The following is a 23,972-nucleotide window of genomic DNA, read 5'->3' as shown; positions in this document are numbered from 1 at the left end:
TTTTTACGCAGCAACGGATCTCGAGTCGCCCGAATCGTTTCGGCTGTTCCACCAATGACCGACTCCGACTTGTCGAATTGCGCGATGACTTGTAAGGACCACCGCATATTACAATTGAGGGAGGTTTACAAGTCGGGGGTCAGTCTTGCCGTCAGCAACACTGACTACGTACGCACAAAGACGGATACTGGCCGCGTCAGGGCCGGTCGCTCCATCTGGGCTTCTTGTCGTGCCCAATGTTGGCAGCCGAGTGGCTCGAAGGGGCCATTGAGCGAGGAGTGAAGAGCGATGGTACGGCATTGCCCAGTACGTCACTGTACGAAGAGATGACCTAGACGGTAGTAGTAGGATGATAGTCATGGCATCCAGAGGCATTGACTGCAAGCCTCAAGATCAAACACCACAGTTAGATTTCAACGATCTACCAAGTGCTTACCATTGTGTATTGTCTCCCTGTGTGCTCTGTGCCTACCTACTACGTACCTACAGAGTAGTGGTGATAGTATGTAGTTGAATTCTGACCAATCACAACATCAATCCCTGGTTCAATTTCTCCACTGGAAACCAAACTCGACATCGAAACTCCAGGTCATGATGTTATACGTGACAAGTCTGGGCAATCGCATGAATACTGTTTAGGCCCCATCATCTCGTGTTCCGGCTGCAGCAGAGTAGTTGCCATTATGAAGATGTGATGTGCACCTAACGCGGTGAGACATCGTTGCTTTCGCACGATCGGTCAGACGGCCAGCACGCGACTCAAATACTGGTCTGCAGCAATTGGAGGACAAAGAGCGCAATTGATGATAATATGCCTCCCGTCGGCAGCAACAGCTCAGCGTTGGACTCGTTCCTGACCGAGATCATCGCGAGCGTCAGAGGCAAAAATGGAGGCCGGATCACCGAGCTCATCCAGCTCGACTTCGACAGCTTGACGCCAGACCGGCAAAAGCCATACGCGGATCTGAATCAAGAGCTGAACCGCAATTTCCCCCCCGCGAATGACGGAGGACTCGTGTCGCGGTGCAGAAATGCTCTCCCGCAAGACGAGTTCGGGACCTTCAGCACTACATTCTCCGAGAGTATCATCCAATATTTTCGGTATCTGCGGGATTTCACGACGGCCGACAACCAGTCCAAAGCGTCCAAAATCAGGCAGTTGACGAGGTGAGCCGATTTGTTCTCGCAGTCTAGTCTATGGGGGCACAATGCTGACCGAGCTTGTAGCCAATGTGTCACTGCGCTCGGAGATTCGAAATATGGAGTGATCATGATACCCATTGTGCTCTCCTTCTCACGTACTCTGGCGATGGTGGCCACGAACTTGGACCGCAACCCGGCCTTGATCCGAGACAGTAATCTTCCTGCCACGCAGAACACGGAAGGCGCTCCAGGGAAAGTCAGCTTCGTGGAAGACGCGGCCAACGTGCTACGGGATGCATTCATCAAATGTTTGGCGGGGAGTCCTGGTGTACAACGAACCAGCAGGCCGTCCGCGGACGACAAGCGCGTGGGAATCTATCTGACGGCCAACTCGTGCCTCAAGCTTCTCATCCAGTGTCGCAAACTGCGCAACGCGCAGCAAATGTTCTCCAGCATTGATGCACAGTCTCCGCCCCTGTCATATTATCCCGCCGCACAGCGAGTCACGTACCTGTACTACCTGGGACGGTACCATTTCGCCAACAACCATTTCCGACGTGCTCAAGCCGTGCTCGAGAAGGCATACGAGCAATGTCACCGCCAAGCCATCAAACATCGACGACTGATCCTGACGTACCTGATGGCGGCCAACATCTGTTTGGGCCGGTTACCCTCGCCGGCACTGCTGTCGCGGCCGGAAGCGTCCGAGATCGGGGCGAGATACGTGCCGCTCTGCAAGATCATCCAGAGCGGTGACTTGGCCCGGTTCCAGCAATACCTAGATCTGGACAGTGATTCGGGCCAATGGTTTTTGAAGAGGTCTGTCCTTCTCCAGCTACAAGATCGATGCGAGATCATTGTTTGGAGGAGTCTCATCCGCAAGACGTTCCTCCTGAGCGGCTACATGGGCGAGGAAAAGAAGGTCCCTTTCTTGAGATTACAAAATGTCCGTCACGTGGCGTCTTGGGCGCTGAAGAGGCTGAAAGACAACGGAGCGGCCAATAGCAACGGGCTACATACGACAAGTAACGGGACAAACTACGTCGATCCGGAGTTTGCAGGCATCGATGCGGCGATCAACGAGACGGGATTTGATCCAGAAAGCGGACAATACCTTGACGAGTACATTGGTCAGCACGTGCCCGCTGTCGACCAACCTGAAGACCCACCTACCATGGCGGAGGTTGAATCTGTCGTTCTCAGTCTGATCCAGCAGGGGCTGCTGAGAGGGTTTGCCCTCCACACGAACCCTCGGTTTGCAATACCGGGAAGCCAGAAGGCCGGAGGGCCGATGCGGGCAGGATTTCCTCCAGTCTGGAGCGTCATCGAGAGTAAACAGACTGAAGCGGCAGTGCCCGGTCTGGTTGAGGAGGCAAACCTTGGTTCGGAAGGAGGACGGGTGGTGCGGATTTTTGGAGCCCGGCCAGCGGTAGCATGAGCTGGCCTCGGAGGTGAAGAGGCCAGGAGGCGAGCGGCACAAGAGCCGCACACGAGTGCGAAGAGACCTGAAGTACAGTGTCTTTCTTCTGAGACGCTGGCCAGGAACATGGTGTTCCTCCTGGTACGAGGGGAAACAGCAAAGCGTGGCCTGAGCATACATGGCTTCCTGGCATGGATGTGCCAGCAACGCAGCAAGTTGACTGGAATGACAACGCCAACCTGGAATCCAATGATTGACTCTCATGTTACCTACCTATGTACTGATATGGCCGCCTTGGTAGCAAGCATCGTACTTCACCCATCGAGCATTTCGAAGCCTGGATATCGAAGTGCCGGCATCCTGAGGTCTCGATCACTACTCTTCGTTGTAGACCCACCGGTCGTCGGGTCCAAGGCCTCTGCATATGTCTTGTACGCATGGAGGCCACTGTTCCTGAATAAGAGGGAATATGAGGGAAGCAAATGTTTTTTTCGGCATCTTCCCATTGTCAAATACGTATTTGAGTAGTGTCCAATTGTCCGCCCCAGCTGCCTGGAACCGACCGGGGCATGAACCAGATAGGAGTCGACATTTGATCCCGCTTCCACGACGAGATCGAGCCCGCCGCCCTCTTCAACCGCGATCGAACTTGACGGGCGCTAGCGTTAGACGATGAGAGGGTGGTGCTTTGGGATAACGGCGAAAGTCTTCAGGTCGTCAACAACTTCATGGAGGGCAGGATGTGAAACAGTCAGATTGCGTCTGGAAGCGATTGCAACTGACACAGTAATAATAGGAACAATTGCTTCATTCCTGTGATCGAGAGAAGGCCGCCAGCATTACAAGACGGCATCGGTAGGCTGCGCTTGGAGACCAGGCACGCTGGAAGGACCGGTAAGTGTCACATTGTCACCTACTGCCACCAAGCTCTGTGCTCTGTCTGTGCTCTACTACGCTCTATTGTTCGGACCGGGGCGGCAGCTACTAAGACCAAATCTGGGTCCAGCCTCCGCGTCAAGTGGTCAAGGGTTAACATGGTGACATCTCGGGAGAGGTACGTACGTGCTACAGGAAATAGACTGCAGTGGCTGGCATCCCAATCACACCCTGGAATCGCAGTCTCGCTCACGGGCCTCACAGGCACATGGCATCTTTTTCAGTACGTATTTCGGATCAGGGAATCAATGTGAGAAGTTTGCCAGAAACACCATTCCATTGCTCTATTGCAAATCCCAGGGGTTGTCCTCTGCAAAATATCACACTAATCAACATTGCCATTGTTGTTTACCGTCATATGGTCAGTTAGGTATCTGTTAGGGCAGGCCAAGTCAACAACCATTACAACCACACAACGGTCATACATCGATCACCACACAGTTACCACCGTGCTATGGTGCATCCTCTTATCTTTGACAGCACCACCCATGCCCAAGGAGGTTTAGAACAGGCCCTAATGATGCGCCCCGGTCAAGCCACGGCAGAAGGAATATGCGAGAGTGGCCAGTCCGGTGCTCGCAGACTTGTCAAGCTTGTCACGGAAGACGCCGAAGCGAACGAAGCATCCTCCAGTGCAGTGTCCACTGCATCTTTCCATCCCATCCAATTCTCTGTTCAGTGTTCATCCTCTATCCATCCTCGACTCCACCATCACCACTCAACTTCAACGCAGCCACCCTCACTCTCTTTTTTCCCCCGAATCTAACTTGTTCCTAGACTCCATACACCCACCGTCCTGGAATCACCTTTTCTGGGTCCGGCGTGCAGCAAGCGTTGATAACAGCGAACCAGCATCGACCCCTGTCCTCGTCGAGCCACCCTCCTTCCCACCAGTATAGCCAACGAGGTCGACCGACTGTTCCTGTTGATACCTTGCTGGTTTCCACTTGGCTCCGCATCGCCTTGTTCACCTCCATCCGCCCATCCTATCACGCGCTCTCAGAATGTCCGCTTCTATCAGTTACGGCGCCACCACCAACAAGAACCATCGGCTTTTGCGACGCTCGTCAAGAGGCCTGCTTCTCCCACACCTACCCTTGCCTGGCTCGCTTGTTCCGTCATGGCAAGCCCATCTCACTATCGGCCTCCCTCCTCTACAAAGTACCAGCCCATCGATTGTCCCCGTCGGCCACTGTTCGTCTACGTTGTATCCTCCTGTCTCCCGAATTTCGACCCAACCGCAGAGCTCTACTTCTCTCGGGCAGCTTGCTAGCATACTGAATTCAAGAGGAGGACTTACAAACATCCGCTCGACTTGTGATCCTGGCACCGGCCCTGCGACCGAGTTGCTGCACACCCTGTGTGTACCGTCAATGGCCTCTATGCGCATTCCGACGAGACATCCCCCGACGAGATCGTTTGAGGCCATGCACAGCCTGCTGAATCAGTACCTCCTCTCATAAACCCACCCATACTGCCTTGCATCCGGTGACCGGAAATCATGCCGGGCGTCAAGATACTGCAATCGCGCATGTATCACGATGTCCCTCCGGACCTCCAGACCAAGTTGGACATGAACCCGACCCTCATAGTGTCATGGTGGTGTACATTGTTCGCTCTGACAGCCATCTTGATCCGGCTACTCGGTCGGTGGGTGCGCACAGAACGATTGTTTCGGGAAGACAAGATCATGTTCTACAGCATCATTCCGCTCATGATCCGCATGGGTTTCGTGCATGTCGTCCTGATCTGGGGAACCAACAACATCAAGGCCGACGGATTGACGCCGCTGGAGATCCGGCATCGTGAGATTGGGAGTAAACTGGTTTTGCCTGCCCGCATCTTCTATGCTGCCTTTATCTGGGTCGCCAAACTCACCGTCCTCGAGTTCCTCAAGCGGCTGATTGGAAAATCATGGGCCAAGTCATACGAACTGGGGCTGCGTTTCATCTATGGCTTTGTCATTGTCACGTATATCGCAGTCGTCATCGCCACTCTGACCGAATGTCAACCCTTTTCACATTACTGGCAGGTCGTGCCGGATCCAGGCCCTCAATGTCGAGAAGGGTTGGTGCAATTGATCGTCATGGGAGTCTGTGATATGGTCACCGACGTTGTACTGATTGCTTTTCCCATCCCGCTTGTCATCCAGTCTCAAATGCGGCTCAGCAAGAAAATATCCCTGGTGGCGCTATTCTTGCTCTCCGTCATCCTGATCGCCATCACCGCCTATCGAATTCCTTCCACGATCTCCCGTCGCTCCTCCCAGCAATACCGATCGTTGTTGGCATCTCTGGAAATCCTGGCTGCGGCGGGTGTGTCCAACGCCATTGCCATTGGCAGTTTCATCCGCGACAAAGGTGTCAAGAAGGCCAAATTCCGCATCGCCTCCTTCGACGAAGCCAGCTCCATGGGCCGCACACCTACCCGGACACGAACTCGATCTATGACCCATCATCACTGGGGGTCTGATGAAGATCTGGCCAGAAGTGTTGGTGTATCATTACCTCCGTTGCTGAGACACGGAACTACGCTGGACCCAAGTCCTCGACCCGCGGAGGTCGCTCTGCCCAACCACAACAGTGACGTGGAGTCTGGTCCTGGTCATCACAACCCGACATTTAGTTTGCGATGGAATTTTGCAGAAGCATCGCGCGAACGAAAGAGAAGGAAATCCATGGAGAGTATGACCAGCACGTCCACCGACATCAAGCTCGAAGACCTGAACAGGCTGGACGCTACAAAGACTCACCCCGACAGGCCAATCAGCCCTGGATACAAGGAGCCCGATACGCCGAGCAGGATAGGGTTCTTCGATGTTGGCGGTCTTGTCGATCGGCCGGCGAATGGGTCACCGTCTACTCTCTCGCGACAGGCGTCGCTCATTGAATCGACACGTCGAGTTTCCTCGCCCAACTATCAAGGAAGTCGATCAGGGTCTAAGGCGTTCCTGACCGACATTGGAGGTCTTCTTTCGAGGCACGGACATATCCATGAAGAAGAGGAACTGCGGTCGCCTTCCATATCCGCCGGCAGGAAGCGAAGTAGCCCCAGCGTATCGCCCATAAAGCCGGACAGCAGAAAAGTCTCGCGGAGCAGTCGACTCCCTTCACGACAGGAAGACGCCGAACCTCCAGCACGACCGAGAGGACCTGACGATCTGAATATTTCGGATGCGGGTGGCCTCTTACGACCATGATTACAGATATGATTACCTTCTCTGGATTGTAATTTGCCATTGACATGGTACTTCAGGCGTGGCATGGTACCCTATGCTATGCTATGCTATGCTAATCTATTCCATGGCATCTTGCGACGTCTGGTGTCATGTCGTGTTGTGTTATACTCTTGGAGGTGGAATGGAAGAAGCGAGCAACGACCAGGTCTCTTCTTCTGTGATTTATTTGTCATCTTGTCTGCATATACCATATAGCGACGGCGTTGGAGGCTTTGGTTTGGCTGTTGATGTTTATTTCTATAGGAAGGAGCCTTGTGTCAGAGGTGCTCTTTGGTCTGTCATGACCCGTAGGATACGACTCGGAGTGACGACTAAGTGGCTAGAAGCTAGAAGCTAGAACGAGGATGAAATGAATTCAGAGTTGAAGTACAACCTTGGATATACTTGAGAAGGGACATAATAGTATTTTGAAGGAGTTATCTCAATTGACTTGGCTGCGCCAGAAGGGCTCTCTCAAGAGGGTTCGCATGGGACACCTCGCTATTTCTACTGCCAGCCAACTCCCAAATCGAGATCGAAATCGAAACCAAACTCATTCATTCTTCACCCCTTTTCAGCCGGCAAGAAACAAGATTCAAGAAGTAGACGCATCAAACCAAACAAAAGACCAAACAGACAACAGACAATTCGCCCCTTTCCTTTTCCCTTCCCCTTCCTCAGTTCAATCCCTCTCCTCCTTCGTCCCGTCCCATCATCTTCTATGCTGGATGAGTTCACCCCATCCTCCTCCGTTCTCCATGAGTCCATCCATCCATGCCCAACCTCATTCCCCTTTCGCTCCTAGTCCTGGTCCTCATCTCTCTCTCTCTCTTGTGAGTCTTCATTCTCCGCCCCACCCCTCAACTTCCTTCTTCCTTCAAAGTCCATCATCAACACAATAACATCTCTCCTCACTCACCTGCTTGTACCATATCGAAGTCTCGCGGGCGCGAATGATCCAATTGAACTCGACCATCTGGTTGAAACACAACGCCCTGGCCGGGCGTTCGGTATACAGTTCTTCCGGCATGGCATCGCAGATCTCGTAGGCACACTTGTACAGGTCGTTGTTGCACTGCCGGAAACTGTTCTCCGTGCAGTCCAGGACACAGGCCTCGTGCGCGGCACAGCACGGTCGGAACCGCCACTTGTCCACCCCCAACGGCATGTCTGGGCCCATGACGTCCGTGTACAGCACCGTCCCGCGGAGCCAGCCGAGCAGGCAGTCGCTGGGCGGGGCTTCGTCCTGGCCTGGGCGCAATTTGGCGTGTTGGTCCGGCTTCGAGCAGCGCACCGTGTTGTTGTCCGGGTGGGCGGGCCATTCGAAAAAGTGGCTGTGCGGTGGGGGCGACGGTAGGGGCGTGTAGGAGGCGATCAGGGATGGGGGTATTGTTGTTCTTGGTGGTCGAGAGGAGGAGGAAGACGACGAAGAGGAGCGAGAGGAGGAAGAGAGTCGGGATGCAGAAGAGGAGGAAGAGGGAATCCTGGTCGTAGTGGTGGAGGAGGAGGGAACCCTTGTCGTTGTCATGGTTGTGGTTGTGGTCGTGCTGTCAGCATCACCGTCTGTTGTGGTGGGAGGAGAGGAGGACGATGGAGATGGGGAAGACGTCGACTCAGACCCCGAGATGGTGGTCGTCGTGGTGGTAGTGGTTGAGGGAGCCGTGGTCGTGGAGACATCCGTGGTCGTGGTGCTCGTTGTGGTCGTCGTCGTGGTGTCTTCCGGTTCCGCTTGCCTGGCGTAGACCATGCTGATCGTGGTGGTTGGGTGGACGGTGGAGGTGACGATGGTGGTGCGCGCGTAGGTCTTTTTGGTCATGTTGGATGCTTTCCTGGTGGTGCTGGTGCTAGTTCTAGTGCTGGACCTCCTGGTTGTTGTTGTTGTTGTTGTTGTTGTAGCAGGCACCGGCATTGCTTCTCGTTTGGCGTCGAGAACCAGAGACAAGTTGTCAATAGCAAGATCAACAGGGACAGAGACCGAGACAGGGGCAGAGGCAGAGGCAGAAGAGACGACACTGGTTGGATGGGCCCATGTTAGGACCGGTGCACCAACCAGAGCCAAGGCCCAGGCAACGACGAAGAAGGCCCACGAGGTCTTCATGTTGGAAGTATGAATGTGGATGGATGAAGTCAAAGAGTCCTCCAAAGATTCAGAGGCAGAGGTAAGGAGAGTAAGATTGTAGTGTAGTGTAAGTGTTGTTTGATTGTGAATCTGGTTTGGGAGCATCTTCCCTGTATGGAGAAGAGGCGGGTGATACTTATATCTCAGCAGACTGGGAGGTCCTCCTTGGGAAAAAACTCACAAATTCGGAAAGTTTCAAGAGGACCTTCATGATCCATCACGAAGAGGGTTGGTCCTCTTGAAGATCGTCGCGGTTAGACTTCGCAGAATTCAACAAACCTCCGAAAAAGGTCCTCTTGATCCAGAATCCCATCAACTTTCGAGACAGAAAAGGATAGACAAACCTAGAGAGGACCACCTTGTTGGGATCCAGAGGAATGGATTGACGAATCTCACGCCATGCTCCCAAGAAGTTCTTGGACAGGATGATCAGCAAATATGGTTCAACGAGTATGAGGACACTCCATCCCATGCTCAGGACGACGGATATGGAACATAGACTTTTGGATATATGGATCATGCATGGTCTTGACTCTTTGAGGACCGATAGTGCTGTAGACCTTTTGTCCTGAGAATATTTCGGGCGCCCTGCAGGTTTTCAAGCCTGAGGCCTGAAGCTTGAAGCTTGAAGCCTGAAGTCTCAGGCAAGGAACGCTCAAGAGAGGAAAACGAGGATGGTCAACAAGGGTGGACAATGAAGAAGTGGGACAGGGGAGTAGTGGAAAGGAGGTACAGATGTGAAAGAAAGAGGAGAGTGTCTTGAGTGATAAAACGTTAGGCACCCAACTTGTATGTCTTGACTCCGAAGATTTGCTTTGCAGGACTCAGGGCTGAGGGCTCATCATAGTCGTCTTGCTGATGTGGGCTGACAGAAAATGGTGATTGAATACTAGCAATATAGTAACTACTAGTAGTACTGTAGTATTGAGTGAATCTCGTCTTCAATCTGCCATCAACGCTGGCTTCAAGACAAAGAAAAGCTCCGACGATTGTATGGTAGGCTATCTACCTAGGTATTTTCTTTTCGAATTGTACAGTAGTAGCAGTATGTGTTGTGGCGTATCGTGCCTGCAGGAGCTCCCACCCCATTCATTGCTCTCCTTGTCCAATCCCCCCCAAGCACTGAATGAAGGTGGTGTGTAGCTATGTGTCTCTGTGCGTGTGTATGTGCATGCCTGTTCATGCCTCTGTGCTCCCAACATCCCAATGATAGCTCAATTCATTTGTGAGCGACCTACCACTGCTCCTCTCTCCACTGTCCACTATCCTTTCTCGCCTCTCGCCTCTCGACTCTCCTTTCTGAACTCATAACTCCCGTACAAAACGACCATTTACCCTCTCCCATTCTTGAATCAGGGTCCTGACGCCGTCGCGAGATCCCTGTCTGGCTCTCTGCTGGATGATCTGCTCTTCTGTTTCATAGTCCACCGGGTCGTCTCTGGCATCCTGGTTTCCGTAACCGAGATCGACGTGGTCGTTACGAGCGCCAGCATATGGTCCATAGTTCATACCATCATGCTGTTCGGGCCCATCATCCCGGGCTTGTTCATTGTCGTAGATACTGACAGATGGCTGACCATGAGAATGAGTGGGATAAGCAGGGAAAGATTCGGTCTCAGTCTCGGGCAATGGCAATGGCGCGTCCAGTCGAGGTCTGGTTCTTGGTCTTGCCAAATTGGATTCCAAATCGGATGGGCCAGGGCGCATATGCATACCGTCTTCTTCTTCCTGTACACCGTCACTGAAGTAGCGATGACCGCCGAAGAGATCCACAGGCTCGAAGTCATCGTTTTCTTCATGATACCGAGCACGGCCTGGAGTGCGTAAACCAGCGACAATATCTTCCTCATCGTTGTCGTTGATGATGATTCGGGGATTCTGATTCTGATTCTGATTCTGGAAATGGTCACGTGCGTGTGCACGCGGCTCTGGAGCTTGCATTCGTTCAGTGGTGCTGGTATGAGCAGCGTCGACTTCGACGTTGACAGGCGGATCTGATTCTTCGGCATAATTGGGTTCAAAGCCTTCATATTCATGACGGAGTGGGCTTGGACTGCTGGCTTTTATGTCGCCAGGATATTGGACCGCGTGAGGAAGTAGGACCGATGATTGTCGACGGGAGCTGTAGACGCTGCTGCTGGTCTGGTACGAGTTGCGGGCAGAAGTCGGTGGTGCTAGATGGTTCAAGCGCTGTCGCGAGGATGAGTCGGCGTAGGGGTCGTCAGTATTGTAGAAGAATGCTGCGCGGCTGTGGTCTTCGACTGGATGGATTTCGCTCTGTTACCAAACATGTTAGTGTCGGACTTCTGGCTTGACGTGCTCTCGCGACAAGCGGGAAGACCTGTCTATGCATCTTTCCAGGGGAAGAGACAGGCAGATCTTGGAATCCATGCTCTCTTTGCAGGGCAGAGAGAGCAGGATGTTTGCCTTGGGAGATCAGAGAGACTTCGAGCTGTCTCGCCGCATACTGGCATCTGTGCTTATGCTGTCCCTGCAAGAGACAGCACGGATTCAGGACATGCTTGCAGCTCAACAGACCAAGTCGCGCTCTCTTTGATGCACAAAAGAGAGTCATCTGGTCCGTCTCACAGGATGAGAACAAAACAAAGCCAAAGAACCACTTACATGGGGTGCCGATGTGGAACCTGACGCCAACCCTGAACTGATATCACCAATACTGCTCCACGCATCCGAAGTACCATTGCGACTGTGCCTTCTAGACATCAAGGGCGGTGGTGGACTGAGTTCGCCGATCTCGATTTTTGCCCGTCTGGCCCTTTCCCATGCATACATGTTGTTGATATCTCTGACCTCTTTCATGCGCGCAAGCTGTGCCGCCGACCGAGGCCGGTTTGGATTGAATTCATCTGTATCCACGTTAGCGTTGGCTTCATCTTCGACCCGCATAGATCGTTTCTTAGATTCTCTATTCCCACCTGGATTTCCGTTCCCATTGCCGCAGCAGAAGCGGAACACGCTCGCGATGACAATGATGACTGCAAATGCAGCCAAAATGACAATTCCGACAATGAGGCTGGGTGAGATGGGGAGTGTCGCGGACTGAGAGGCCTGACTGCCTTGTTGTGCCTGCGCTTCCACTGGCATTGGCACTGGCGCCATGCTTGCGAGAGATGGGCTTTGCTAGAAGGAGTCAAAGTCAGTCATGCGAGTCACGCCGTGAGCAAGGATGGTATAGGCGCCCTCTTACCGGTCAGTGGTTGGTGGTTTGGCCGCAAACAGAAAAGGCTTTGGAGAGAGAGAGAGAGGGAGAGAGAGGAGTGATACTAGCTGCGGGAGATTGTGCGCAGGATTGTCCTGAAAGAAAGCCAGCCAAAATTGCACATGCACGCGTGTGAGGTGACGGTGAGAGCAAGGTGAGGTCGCGACTGAAAGGGAACTGAAATGGGATAGTAAACAAACCATGATTCATCTTGACCGAGGAGGCCGCCGGCAGCAAGCAGCACAGTAAGAAGTCTTGTATGGCTGGCGGACTTCATGTTTATTCCCAGAGTGCGGCAGAATGCAGAAGAGCTTGTCGAGCACAGAAGCACGCGTGTACGACTTGAACTTGGAGTCTTCTTGGTTGGCCAACGAGTGAATGGCTCTTGATCACTGTTCGACTTCCGCTGCGGGCATCTTGAACATCGTGGCGACTCCGTCAATATATATTAACCTACCTTTATTCACCCACCATCTTGGATGTGGTGAAGAAGTCAAGTCCTCGGGAGGGTGTCCGAGATTAGGTAGGCATTGCCACGAGGGTCGACAACCCCTGCTGGTTCAGCTTCGACCTCTGCCCTGGCTGAATTTCCAATATGGCTGGTTATCGTCTTCCGTCCGCGGGATCTGGTCGTTCGTAGCCGAAGGTCCATGTGGCCCCGTTAGATGTCTTTCTGCTTTGATGAACTCGAGACCTCCTTACCATGGAAGCAAGGGTCATGCTATCCAAAGCGCTCAATCTGTCTTGATGAGGATAATAAATAAAAAGGATGAAATAGGAGGATCGCCGGCGACTCTTGCCGCTTTATTGCTTTACCCCTGACTGCTGCTCAGCCTTATCTGTCGCCCCCTTTTTCTCAGGTCGATCACGGATTTCAAGACTACGTATTATGACCCGAGACATTATATTATGGCATTTGTGAATGTGCCTTCATTACCATGTATTCTACAAACTGCAAGTCTATGCCGCCATATTAGCTATACACCCACGTTTATGAACCCGTAGCACGCGGCCCGATCATTCCGACTCTATCCGCACAAGCAATCAGTTTTGCTGACCATCGACCACACATTGCACTGCAGCTCGTTTCCACAGCCCCCTCTTCCCTCTACAGAATGTTGTCTTTTCTGTCACTCAGCCATGCAACAACCTTGTCAATCTCACAAGCTCCCTCCTTTCCTCCATCGAACACTTTATTCATACACTCGCTGAGTTTCCGCAGTGCAGCCATGGTTTCATCGTCATCGAACTTTTCTTGGTGGACATCAAAGAGCGCCTTCATCGTTGCCTGACAATTGTTCATATTCTTCCTTGCATCCTCTAGGTTGGTCTTGACGAGGAGCAGTTGCTTCGAGATCTCGCCTTCTACTGTCAATGCTCGAGCGACGGGAGCAATAGAGGTTGGAGGATCTCTGAGAGCTTTGGCATTCGAGCGTTTGCCACCAACCAGGGGCACGGCATTCGAGCCTGTTGCTGCGGATGAGATGCCCTTACGGCGATTGTTGGACTGCGTAGATACTGGGGCAGCTATGTTTTGGCAATTCTGGCTGCCTGAGACTTTTTGCCGCTTTGGTTCGCCGCCGCCGCCGGCGGTAGTGTCGCCAAAGTCCATCGTGATCTCGTTGTCGGAATATGACAGCTCTATGAGGTCGCCCTCCTCCAGTCTGCTCTTCACGGTCCTTTTCCTCATCAAAGGCGGGATTGGGTGGAACTTCAGCTCTATCAAGCTGGATGCGGCCTGTTTCTTGGCCATAGCCTTTCTCTTTCTCTTTGTGTTGGTATTGTCTCCGACTCTATTGGGTCGATATCTGTCAGGGTAGATGAGGTCCCGTGGCATCGGGAGTGATTTGAACTGGCAGGAACCTGATCGCAATGCTATTCTTTTCACCGCCCATATGAGCTCGAACAGAGCTTCATGTCTGAAAGTGTCGAAGCCTGCCTTGGACGCGGCGTCGGCAATTTGAAGTTCGCTCCCGGTGAGTTCGATGGCTTGTTATTGTCAGTATTACCGTCAACCGCTCAGTAAAGGCGGATATGCTTACTGCCCTGGTACAACCCTGTCACCCCCGTGAGTCTGTGCTCGTACCAACAACCCCCACCCCGGCCACAGTACCCGAGAACCTTCCATGCCATGCAAGTGCCACGTTGCTGAAAGTGGCTCGCCAGCCGGCCTGTATCCCAGTGAGCATAAGAGCAGACCATGGTGCCAAATGCATCGACGTTGGGGCAAGCCGGCCCAAGAGCCCAGTATCGACAAGTGTAGAGGCTATTGATAGGATTGGAGTCCATGCTGGTGAGAGAAAGGGAAATGTAAGGTCACAAAATGATGGAGGATAAAGCGAGAAACTGACGGCAACGGAGAGTGGAGTGGCAGGTACACGATACACGCTGATGGAGGCAGACGAGGGTGTCCCGAGGACAATGTATGACAGGAAGAGAATGAGGTTGATCAGACAGGGTGAAAAGAGACAATGGGCGGGCGAAGTTGGTAGTAGTAGACTGCGCAGGGAGAGAGAGGGAGAGAAACGCAGAGGAGCCAAGCCAGGCAGAAATCAACCACCACTGCACTGCAGGAAGGGACGAAAACTGCGGCAGGATATGAGCAAGCAGAGCATATCTGAGGCATCATCTCGGGTCTAGCAAAAACAACACAACGCAAGTCTCATCTGATCATACCAGTTCCTTCGTGTCATTCCAGTCCTGCTTCACAATTCATCCGGGTCTTCATCTGATCATGCCGTGCAATACCAGTCTGTGCACCTAGGCGGATGCTCGACGTTTGAGCGAGTTCAATCCTGCCTTGACGGTGTCCGTCTGCGTCCGCAACTTCATCAAGACATAGGCTGCCTTTGTCTCCGTGAATTCCCTGGACGACCTCTTCCTAGTTCTCATGACCGCCTTAGCCGCGTCAGAATTGTCCGAGCCAGCGTCATAGTCTTCGTCGACGTCCATGCGTCCCGCTCCCGATTTAGGAGACACTTCTTGGACTGGCAGCACCTCACCAGTGCCGATGCCACTATTCCCGGCCTTGCCCATCATGGTGTTGATGGCAGGATAGAGGGGTTTCCGAGGCGGTGGCAGGAGATCAAGAGGTGTGTGAGAACGGGGAATATTGGCTGCAGTCTGCCCTTTGCGTGAGACCCTATGAGGAGACTCCGATCGGGTGGTACTGGCAGGCGACCATGGATTGGTAAACGATATCTTTGGTGGTGGAGATCGAGGAGAGTTGACTGCGGACCATGGATCGCTGAAAGCGATTTGCGGAGACGGGGAAGAGAGTTCATATTTGTCTTCAAGCCCCGAATCAGTCGAATATTCGCTCGTGGTCTCGGCTACCTTGGGTGGCTTGGGCAACAGCTTCTTGACCTGGGGTCGGAATGGCGGTGTCCGTGGCGTTCGTGGACTGGGTATGCCGGATGAAGGGGTGAACGCTTCCTGCAATTCGAGTTCACGATACAGTTGGGCTTGCACTGCACATCTTTTGGTGATCTCAGGATCGATCTGCATGGACCCAAAACCCTCCGAGTCTGGACGCAGACAGGTATCCGGGAAGTCTTTTCCAAAGACAGGAGTCAAGGCATAACGGATGTGCCAACAGAATGTCGCTGCAACGGCTTTGGCAGCCTCATATGGTATCCAATATCCTGAGACCCTGGTCAGTACCTCTTGTCATTGGAAAGACGTATCTGGAAAGAGCCCTACCTTGTGCAACCAAAGCCCCTCCGGTGATACTGTGGCATATCTCTTTCAAGCCGACGTTTCGAGACAGCATCTTCGCTGGAGTCGTCTAAGCAGTGTCAGAAGGAACATGCTCCGGTTGTGCCTGTTGTCCACAGCCATTCTCTTTCTATCGCACCTTTGAATAGTTTCCACATTTGAACAGCGGTGTCGTACGGACCAACCCAATGTTGTAGTCCCACAACATTGTGTACGTGACAGAATCTCCAGGGATCTTGAACTGATATTGAAAAACTGACCGAGGTTAGTCGGGCGGACGCTTCTATACTCACTTTATACACTCACCTTCGAAGCTCTCTCTGCCTGTCTTCTCCAGGTATAGCTTCTTCTCACTGTTGTACGGAATGTGCCTGGGATACGAAGCTATGTTGCCCACCGGGTACACTTCGAACATCTGGTGTTTAGCAGCAAGGACTTCATCTTGATCCTCGTATGGTGGATATCGACATTCTCCTCGGATGGTGCCGGCCTTGAAGACTGCAGCATCCTTGCAAATCTTCTGTTTCTTTCGGTTCGGCTTGTGCTGGAAGTCTCCTGCAGCATCAGAGAAGGCCGAGGCCGGTCTGTCGTGGGTGGATTGGTCGTCTTTGCTCTCCTCGTTGCTGTCCTGGATCTTGTCATCTGTCATTGGATTGAGGAGAGAGCGAATGGCGGCCATCGTCAAATTCAGCTGAATGTTCTGTCCGAGAGTCTAGGAACCGGAAAGGTCGTCAAGTTTGAGGAGAACCACGAGTATATGTAGTTTTTGGCCCTCTCACAATCCACCGCTTGATACAACCGGCAAACATCAATCTGCAAACTCCTGCTGCAACAAAGATTGGAATTCTGCAGGCTACAGCAGCTTTCGAAATAAAAGGAATGGAGAGGCCCCGGGGTTCTTTAAGATCAAAGAAACAAGAACAAGACGAACAGGAAGCAGTGCCTGGCCCTTTGAACATCATGCAGCAACATCTCTTGCTAAAGCAGGCAGCCAGCCTGGGCCAGAGGATGGACAATGCCACTTTTTCTTCGATCATCTTCTTGGACGAATCGGAGGCAAGGCGGTTTTGCATTCGACCGACTGTTGGGATGAGCGGTGAAGGATATCGTGTCTGGATGATGGGCATGGCAGAGGCGGTTGGGCTCTTAGCTCTGCAGCACACTCGTTCATCCATCATCACAGACGAAGTGTGCTCGATCAGGCTCGGCGTATACGTGTGAGAAGCCTGCCATCGACCTTGCTGTCTGTATGCTCGAAGACACCATATTGGACGGCATCCAGGTATTCTGTATACATGACTTCTTACCGGTGACCGTACCCTGCGCGAAGAATCGTCCCGTTGCTGGGGCCGTTGGCCATCCTGCAGCTTGCCCTCGACGGGGGAGGTCGTGGCAGAGAGAATCCAGGAACCGGCAAAACTGGCATCACCGCCCGCCTCAGTCCAATGAGAAGTGGTTGACCAGGCAGATTCTTCGCCTTCCACGTGTGCCTGATGTGTTCAGATGGCTTCCAGGCCCCTGAAGCGGCATGTTGCATGGCCGATGTTGTACAGTCGTGCCAGCTATTGGTCAGCCTTGCCACCGCTCACGAACGAACAAAGAAATGTCAGTATCAGAATCTGCAGGCGTGACATTCCGCTGTTCGATCTACCAAGGTCAATGTCAGCCAATGTTGGATCACAAGCCACGGTCAAGTCATCATTTGGGAAGGCGAGCGGTTCTCTCTAGAGCCATGAATCTATGATCGCACAGGCATAGATAGTGCTTCAGTGTACGGGGCAAAAGCCTAATCGCAATTTGTACTTCAATATATCTTCAATGCACCACCAACCGCAGGAAGAAGGAGCTCACACTGTCTGCTGCCGTATCACCAAGACGCCTCGCTTCATTGCAATGCTGATAAACATCCGATGATTTGACCAAGTCAGAAGCACCAACCCAACCAGGATCGTCCCAATGTTGCCTCACTCGCTGTCTGAAAAGGTAGCCGAGGATCCATCTTCTTGAAAGCCGCCGTCCTCGTCTTCATCGTCATCATTGTCGAATGCATACGTCTTCTTCGCAGCGACAGCTCTTCTTGCAGGTCTAGCTGCGGACTTCCGGGCCACAGGAACATCTGAATCTGAAGCTGAAGGAGATTTCAGAATGTCGTTGGCGAGAGCATCCATCTCGTCGTCTGAATCCACTACCTTCTTCTTCGCCAGTCTCTTTGCATATGCCTTAGCGACCGGGGACTGTTCAACCTTCTGTGCAGCTGGCCCTTTCTTCTTGGTAGCTATTTTCTTAGCTTTCGGCTGCGTTTCGCTAGGTGCTGTCTTTGCAGCCGCCTTGCCGCGAGGTTTGGGCTCAACGATGTCACCCTCGCTGTCGTCGTCATCAATGACCGGTGCCTTCTTAGGAGGGGCTCTCTTGGTGGTCTTTGTAGGAACAACATCATCCTCTGATTCCTCCGGAATATTGAAGTCTTCCTTGTTTGTCACAATGATCGATCGTCTCGGCGACTGCTGAGGGGCCAACATCTTGTAGTCAGTCTCATCATCAGACAAATCTGCCGTGCTTTTTCCAGCCGATTTGAGCGGAACTTTGTGACCATGACTACTGGTTGGGCGAGAGGCCGATGCCGAGAACAACATTCTCGACTCACTGGCGCTGTCATTGGTGGCTTTGCTGGGAAGGCCCTTGACCATATCACCGAGATCAGCAAGTAAGCCATCTCCGTTATCGCTGTCCGAGTCACTGAGCAGCGCATAACTTGTGGGTTTCTTAGCAACAGCACGAGCTTGTCGACCAGGAGGGTTTGGAGCGGCCTTATCCGCCTCATCCTCATCTTTGACAGTAGCATTGTGTCCATTTGTCTCAGGCTGGGTCGTCTCTAAAGGTTCGGCAGGGTCGCTGGAGCCATCCGCATACAACTTTCGCTGTTCCATTGCATTCTTCAAAGCATTGGTTTTGGGTGCAACATATGCCGTGATCGTACGCTGCTTTGGTGCCGGTTTTGGTGCCGTCGCGCTCTTTTTGGCTTTCGGGGCCGAGACTTCGAAATCAGACTCATCTGATCCATCACCCAAGCCTTTGCGTTTCTTGCCGCCTGCTTTGGCATTGAGCGCCGTGGCAAACTTCTTGGAGACGCGTCTACCCTTGCGGATGTTGCGGATTCGATTATGCTCGTCTTCAAGCTGGAACCTCCATTCAGTAATGAATTCCTCCAGATCGTGCTTCCACAGGTCCTCCTTGGACTTCTTCATTAGCTCATCGATCTCGGCTTCCTTCTCGCCAATCTGTCTCATGAGCTTCTCCACACGCTCCTGTGTGAGAGACCAGAGTGGCATCCCCAGGAGGTAATCGTAGGCGCTAGCATCCAGCGAATCTTCTTCTTCGGGCTCCTCTTCCGCCACTGGCAAGATCTCGTTTTGTTTTGATGCATCCTCGGTTTTGGGGTATGCATCAAACCCGAGCTTTCGCAGTTCTGCGATGAGGACTGCCTTCTTCTTCTTGGAGATGTTCAATTTGCCGTCGATGATCATCTGTATAAACCGAGCTTGATTGGTCAGACGTCTGAGCGTTTTCTGCATGTCCTGCAGGAGCCACTCCTTCCGCTTTGCGTACAGTTGGAGTCGATAGCTATAGAATTCATCCATGATAGCCTCGACGTTGGGGTATTTGGTGATACGACCTTCCGGATCGAAGGCGACAAGGTTCGAGGTTGCAACGGACTTTGTGAGCTTGAATTTCTCTACCAGCCCCTCCTCAACCGCTGTCTTCAAGTGCTTCTCATCCAATTGGATGACGAAGTGGACGCTGTCGTGGGTGTTGTAGTCCTTATAGTCCTTGATGAAGGAGGGTACCTTTTCGGCCTTGATGATCTCTTCCAGCTTGTCTTTGAAGTCCTGTGTCCAAGTTCGGATTGGCAACTCGGTGATTTCAACTTCCGTGTCTCCTGTTTGGCGGATGGTACCACTGAATGAATATCGGTCCGGGCCAGCGGGTTTGACCTCTCCCTTGAACCCGCGAAACCATGGCTGCATAGGCTTCCACTCCTCACCATTCATTCTGCGCTTGATATTCTCGACAATGTCTTCAGGGTTGTAGTTAGGGATGGATGAACTCCAACCTGTTCCGATACCGTCCGCACCATTGACAAGGATCAATGGGACGACGGGAACATACACTTCAGGCTCGATCGTCCGATCGTCGTCCTTGTTGTATGTCAGCAGAGGCTCATCCGCTTGGTGAAAGAGCTTTCTGGCAAATGGGGAGAGACGGGTGAAGATGTAACGAGCACTGGCGCAATCATTACCACCTTGATTCCGCGTGCCGAACTGGCCGGAAGGTTCGAGCAGGTTGACATTGTTGGAGCCGACGAAGTCCTGGGCCAGGCCAACGATTGTTTGTTGGAGAGAAGCTTCGCCATGATGGTAGGCGGTCATCCCACCAACCAAACCCGCGAGCTCGGCCACTTTCATGTCCTTCCTCAAATTGCGTTTGAAGCATGTATACATGACTTTTCGTTGCCCAGGCTTCAGTCCATCGACCACGGAAGGGATGGATCGCACATTATCTGCCATGCTGAACAGAATCAACTCTCTATTGACGAAGTCGGTGTAAGAGATGGTCTTTGTGGTATGATCCAGATAAGTGCCCGGCTTGAATTGACGCAACCATTCCTTTCGTTCATCAGTCTTCTTTTTCGAGAACGCCAATTCGATCAATGGAACCTCTTCCTCCTTCATGACGTCGAACTCCTTGTGATGCTTGTCGATGTCGTTGAAGTATTGCTGTGCGTCTGCCGTTGTACTCGTGCCCAATCCCTTGTAGTACTTGTGTTCCCATCCACGTTCGTGTTGATGTGCCTCTTTCCACGCTTCGTACTCGGGCATAGTGTAGAAAGCCCGTGATTGTGAAGGATTCTTGGGATCGCCTTTGAACACTTTCACAATCGGCGTGATGAACTCCACCAAGAATTTTGGGATCTTTAGCAGACTGGGAAATTGAACTTGCAGGAAATTGATCAATAGCCCCTTGATATGACTGCCATCGTGATCCTGATCCGTCATAATCATCAGATGCCCATAGCGGAGGCCATGGGTGTCTGTGTAGACCTTCTTGTGCTGAAGGCCCAAGAAGTTTTTGATATTTTGGATCTCGGCGTTTTTCGAGATCTGATCAACAGACGCATCTCGGACATTCAAAAGCTTGCCTCGAAGAGGGAACACGCCAAACAGGTCAGGGCCAACAACGGATCGCCCTGCCATCGCGAGACCTTTAGCCGAGTCACCTTCTGTCAAGATCAAAGTGCACTTGTGGCCATCCTTCGTGCCTGCTCTGTTGGCATCGGTGAGCTTGGGGTTGTTCATACGACTTCGTCGACTGCCATCTGATTTCTTCATTATCTGATCGGCCTTCTGCTGGGCAAAATGGAGGATGTTGGTGATGACTTCTGTCCTTGCAATCTTCTTCATGAATTCGTCGGACACCTGGCACTTGCTGCCAAACTGACTTGGTTTGGTGGTAAGCTGTTCCTTGGTCTGGGACGTGAAGGCAGGATTGACGACCAGGGCGTTGACGAAGACGAAGATATGGTTCCGAATCTGATTAGGCTTCAACGCTGCACCGCCCTTGTTCTTCTTCTTGACGACATCCATGAGGCGGTTGACGATTTGATCCGCCACATAGTTGACATGGGTACCGCCGGACGTTGTGGCTATGGAGTTGACAAACGACACTTGTTGAAATGAGCCATCCGACACCGCGAAACCGATCTCCCAGCGCGGATCGGGTGACTCCATGATGATCTCCGAGCTGTCGTTTGCAGCCTCTTCGCCTCGCTCCTTTTTGATTGCTTTCGTATACATCTCGCAGTACTTCTTGAAATTCCGGACTGGCACACGAGAGCCATTCAGCTTCACAGCAACACCTTTGCAAGTGCCAGCAAGATCGTAGACGCGCCGCTTGAAGAGCGCTTCATGATCATCGTCCATAGCCGTCATGCCGAATTTCAGAAAGTCTGGCGAGAAGGTGACCTTGGTGAAGTCGTCACTTTTATTGTCAGTGATCTTGGCCTTCCCCATTTGAGACATGTTGTTCGTCCAAGTTTGTTTATACTTCTTTTTCTGCCTCGAATCCGCGGTTTCGACGGTGAATTGCGTGCTGAAGATATTGCAGAGCTTCGCACCGTAACCGTTTCTACCACCTGTGATCTTTTGTTGGTCATCGTCGTAGTTGGAGCCGGTGAGCAAGTGGCCAAAGATCATCTCGGGGATATAGATCTTTTCCTTGGAATGGATCTCTATCGGAATGCCTCGGCCGTTGTTCCAGACACTGATTTCGCCCTTCTCCCGGTCGATTGTGACTCGAATCTCGTCCATGTTCTTGTCATTCTGTTTGTTGTCGGCAGCATTTACCAGGATCTCATCGAAGATCTTGAAAATGCCCGGGACGTACGAAACTTCTCGAAACTCCATACTATCTTGTTCCGTGTTGTAGACCCACATCTGCTTTTCTGTGCGCTCGACCGACCCGATATAGGTGTCAGGACGCTTGATGATATGTTCCAGTTGTGTGAGTTTTTGATACTGCTCCGAGACACGTTTCTTCTTTTGCGGCTGCGGAGTATCATTTGCGCCGTCCGTGCCAATGGCTTCATTGACAACATCTCCAAGCGGTTTCTTGTGATTCCCTTTGATTGGATTGGGCTTGGCCTTCTTCGCCTGCGGCGGAGTATCTTCGAGGAGTGATTCATCGTCGAACACGGGAACAGATTCATTGTCTGAGCCCTCGTCTTCAGAATCCTTCTTCGCGCGCTTCTTGGGTACTGTGGTTTTGGGCTTTGGTCCGGGCTTTCCTTTCGGGGCATTTGCCTTCTTTGCGGCGGCTTTCGGAGCTGCAGCTTTCTTGACTGGCTTGGTCTTTGCCTTTTGCGCAACAATGTCAGTCAGATCTCAGCCACACATCTGGCGAAGACACTTACCGTGGCTGGCGCGAAGTCCGAGCTGCCGTCATCCAGGTCGAACATGGAGTCGTCCATCTTTACGAAAGGGTTCCGAGTTCTTATTTGTTGTTGATTATGAACGCCCGTGAAGGGGAGAAGAAGTGAGTCGCACTGCGCGCATCAAGACCTACACCATGCGACGGAGTGATGTATCCGTGAGATTGTAAGCAGGGTTGAGTCCAGGAGCGAAGGGTTTATCCTTGAAAATCTGCAAATTGTTTATGTACTCAGCGAATGTCAACAATAACATAAACGCAAGAATCCCGGGAAACTTGCGAATCAGTTGGCCAGTAACGCGCGATCTTGGCGCGATCCCAGACTAACCTGTTTGGGAGATACAACAATAAGTGACTTTCGCGTTGCAGGTGGTGCGAAGAGAAGCTGGAGTTATCTTGCATCGACAGCCTCAATAGGGTACTAGTAGGGGAAGTACCTACCAAGGTAGTTGCTCTTGGTTGAACGAGTCATTCAGTCGAGGCTGTGGTTTTCTGACTCTACACTGCAGTACGTATCAGACTCCTGTGAAGTTCAACTGAAGCAACATCCAACCACTATCATGATATCCCGATTGGTCAACAACAGCCACGGTCTAGGACGCATCTGACACCCAGCCCCTGAAACGCGGTCAGGCACAACACTACAATGACAATGCGTTCTCTCCTTCACGACATCTGTCTCTGATTTCGTGAGACTCTACCGTGGTGCTAGTCTGGCCGACAAGCAATCACGAGCTTCCAGCTTCTGGAACATTTCGTTCCCCTGGAATGGAGTGGTGACTCTAGATGTCTGGTAGTGCCTCCGCGTGTTCCTTGTTCCTGCGCCTCGTTCATCTCAGCCTGGAGACGTGGTTCTCTGCTGGAGTCTAAGACTGCGGAGGTACACAACCAGTAGAAGGGCGTCTCAACACAGAGTCTAGTCATAGTCAGAGATGCTCTACGATGACGACGAACCGAGATTACTGGAGACAATCGCCAATCAACATTGGACGGACCATTTGATGGAGGGTGCCACCATAGGAGTAACAACAGAGAGAATAGCGGTACAGAGTAGTTTCACCAACCCCTGGCCCACTTGCGTTGATCCATCCTGCGCACTGTGCTTCAAGTTCATCTCGTTCAAGCCTCCTCTGCCTCCTTGTCTCTACTACTGGTCGTCCTCGACGACGTCCGTTCCTTTGTCTTCCGCTGCGTGAATGAACACTTGCTATCCCCT

At 52.2% G+C, this 23,972-nt stretch overlaps 7 protein-coding genes across 7 annotated transcripts; 2 read left to right on the top strand and 5 right to left on the bottom strand.

Moving 5' to 3' along the window:
- Positions 1-811: 811 nt before the first annotated feature.
- On the top strand, positions 812-2,581 carry A1O1_04944 (uncharacterized protein; the record flags this gene model as incomplete). The annotated part of the gene is made up of 2 exons (XM_007725833.1): positions 812-1,167; positions 1,228-2,581. 2 exons carry the CDS (start codon positions 812-814, stop codon positions 2,579-2,581), a joined length of 1,710 nt encoding a protein of 569 aa, XP_007724023.1.
- A 2,419-nt stretch (positions 2,582-5,000) lies between these two features.
- Positions 5,001-6,698, top strand: A1O1_04943 (uncharacterized protein; the record flags this gene model as incomplete). The annotated part of the gene is made up of 1 exon (XM_007725832.1): positions 5,001-6,698. One exon carries the CDS (start codon positions 5,001-5,003, stop codon positions 6,696-6,698), a length of 1,698 nt encoding a protein of 565 aa, XP_007724022.1.
- An 895-nt stretch (positions 6,699-7,593) lies between these two features.
- On the bottom strand, positions 7,594-8,814 carry A1O1_04942 (uncharacterized protein; the record flags this gene model as incomplete). The annotated part of the gene is made up of 1 exon (XM_007725831.1): positions 7,594-8,814. One exon carries the CDS (start codon positions 8,812-8,814, stop codon positions 7,594-7,596), a length of 1,221 nt encoding a protein of 406 aa, XP_007724021.1.
- A 1,326-nt stretch (positions 8,815-10,140) lies between these two features.
- A1O1_04941 (uncharacterized protein) lies at positions 10,141-11,955 on the bottom strand (the record flags this gene model as incomplete). Its single annotated transcript, XM_007725830.1, has 2 exons — positions 10,141-11,112; positions 11,461-11,955. The coding sequence occupies 2 exons, from the start codon at positions 11,953-11,955 to the stop codon at positions 10,141-10,143; spliced, it is 1,467 nt and encodes a 488-aa protein (XP_007724020.1).
- Positions 11,956-13,163: 1,208 nt separating this feature from the next.
- On the bottom strand, positions 13,164-14,257 carry A1O1_04940 (uncharacterized protein; the record flags this gene model as incomplete). The annotated part of the gene is made up of 2 exons (XM_007725829.1): positions 13,164-14,044; positions 14,098-14,257. 2 exons carry the CDS (start codon positions 14,255-14,257, stop codon positions 13,164-13,166), a joined length of 1,041 nt encoding a protein of 346 aa, XP_007724019.1.
- A 558-nt stretch (positions 14,258-14,815) lies between these two features.
- A1O1_04939 (uncharacterized protein) lies at positions 14,816-16,451 on the bottom strand (the record flags this gene model as incomplete). The annotated part of the gene is made up of 4 exons (XM_007725828.1): positions 14,816-15,699; positions 15,758-15,842; positions 15,912-16,027; positions 16,079-16,451. 4 exons carry the CDS (start codon positions 16,449-16,451, stop codon positions 14,816-14,818), a joined length of 1,458 nt encoding a protein of 485 aa, XP_007724018.1.
- Positions 16,452-17,736: 1,285 nt separating this feature from the next.
- A1O1_04938 (DNA topoisomerase II) lies at positions 17,737-22,796 on the bottom strand (the record flags this gene model as incomplete). Its single annotated transcript, XM_007725827.1, has 2 exons — positions 17,737-22,683; positions 22,740-22,796. 2 exons carry the CDS (start codon positions 22,794-22,796, stop codon positions 17,737-17,739), a joined length of 5,004 nt encoding a protein of 1,667 aa, XP_007724017.1.
- Positions 22,797-23,972: the final 1,176 nt, after the last annotated feature.

Source organism: Capronia coronata, assembly GCF_000585585.1.
Source record: "Capronia coronata CBS 617.96 chromosome Unknown acBCG-supercont1.4, whole genome shotgun sequence".
Taxonomy (NCBI): Eukaryota; Fungi; Ascomycota; class Eurotiomycetes; order Chaetothyriales; family Herpotrichiellaceae; genus Capronia; species Capronia coronata.
Note: the sequence above shows the minus strand (reverse complement) of the source record. Positions and strands in the feature narration are given on the sequence as shown.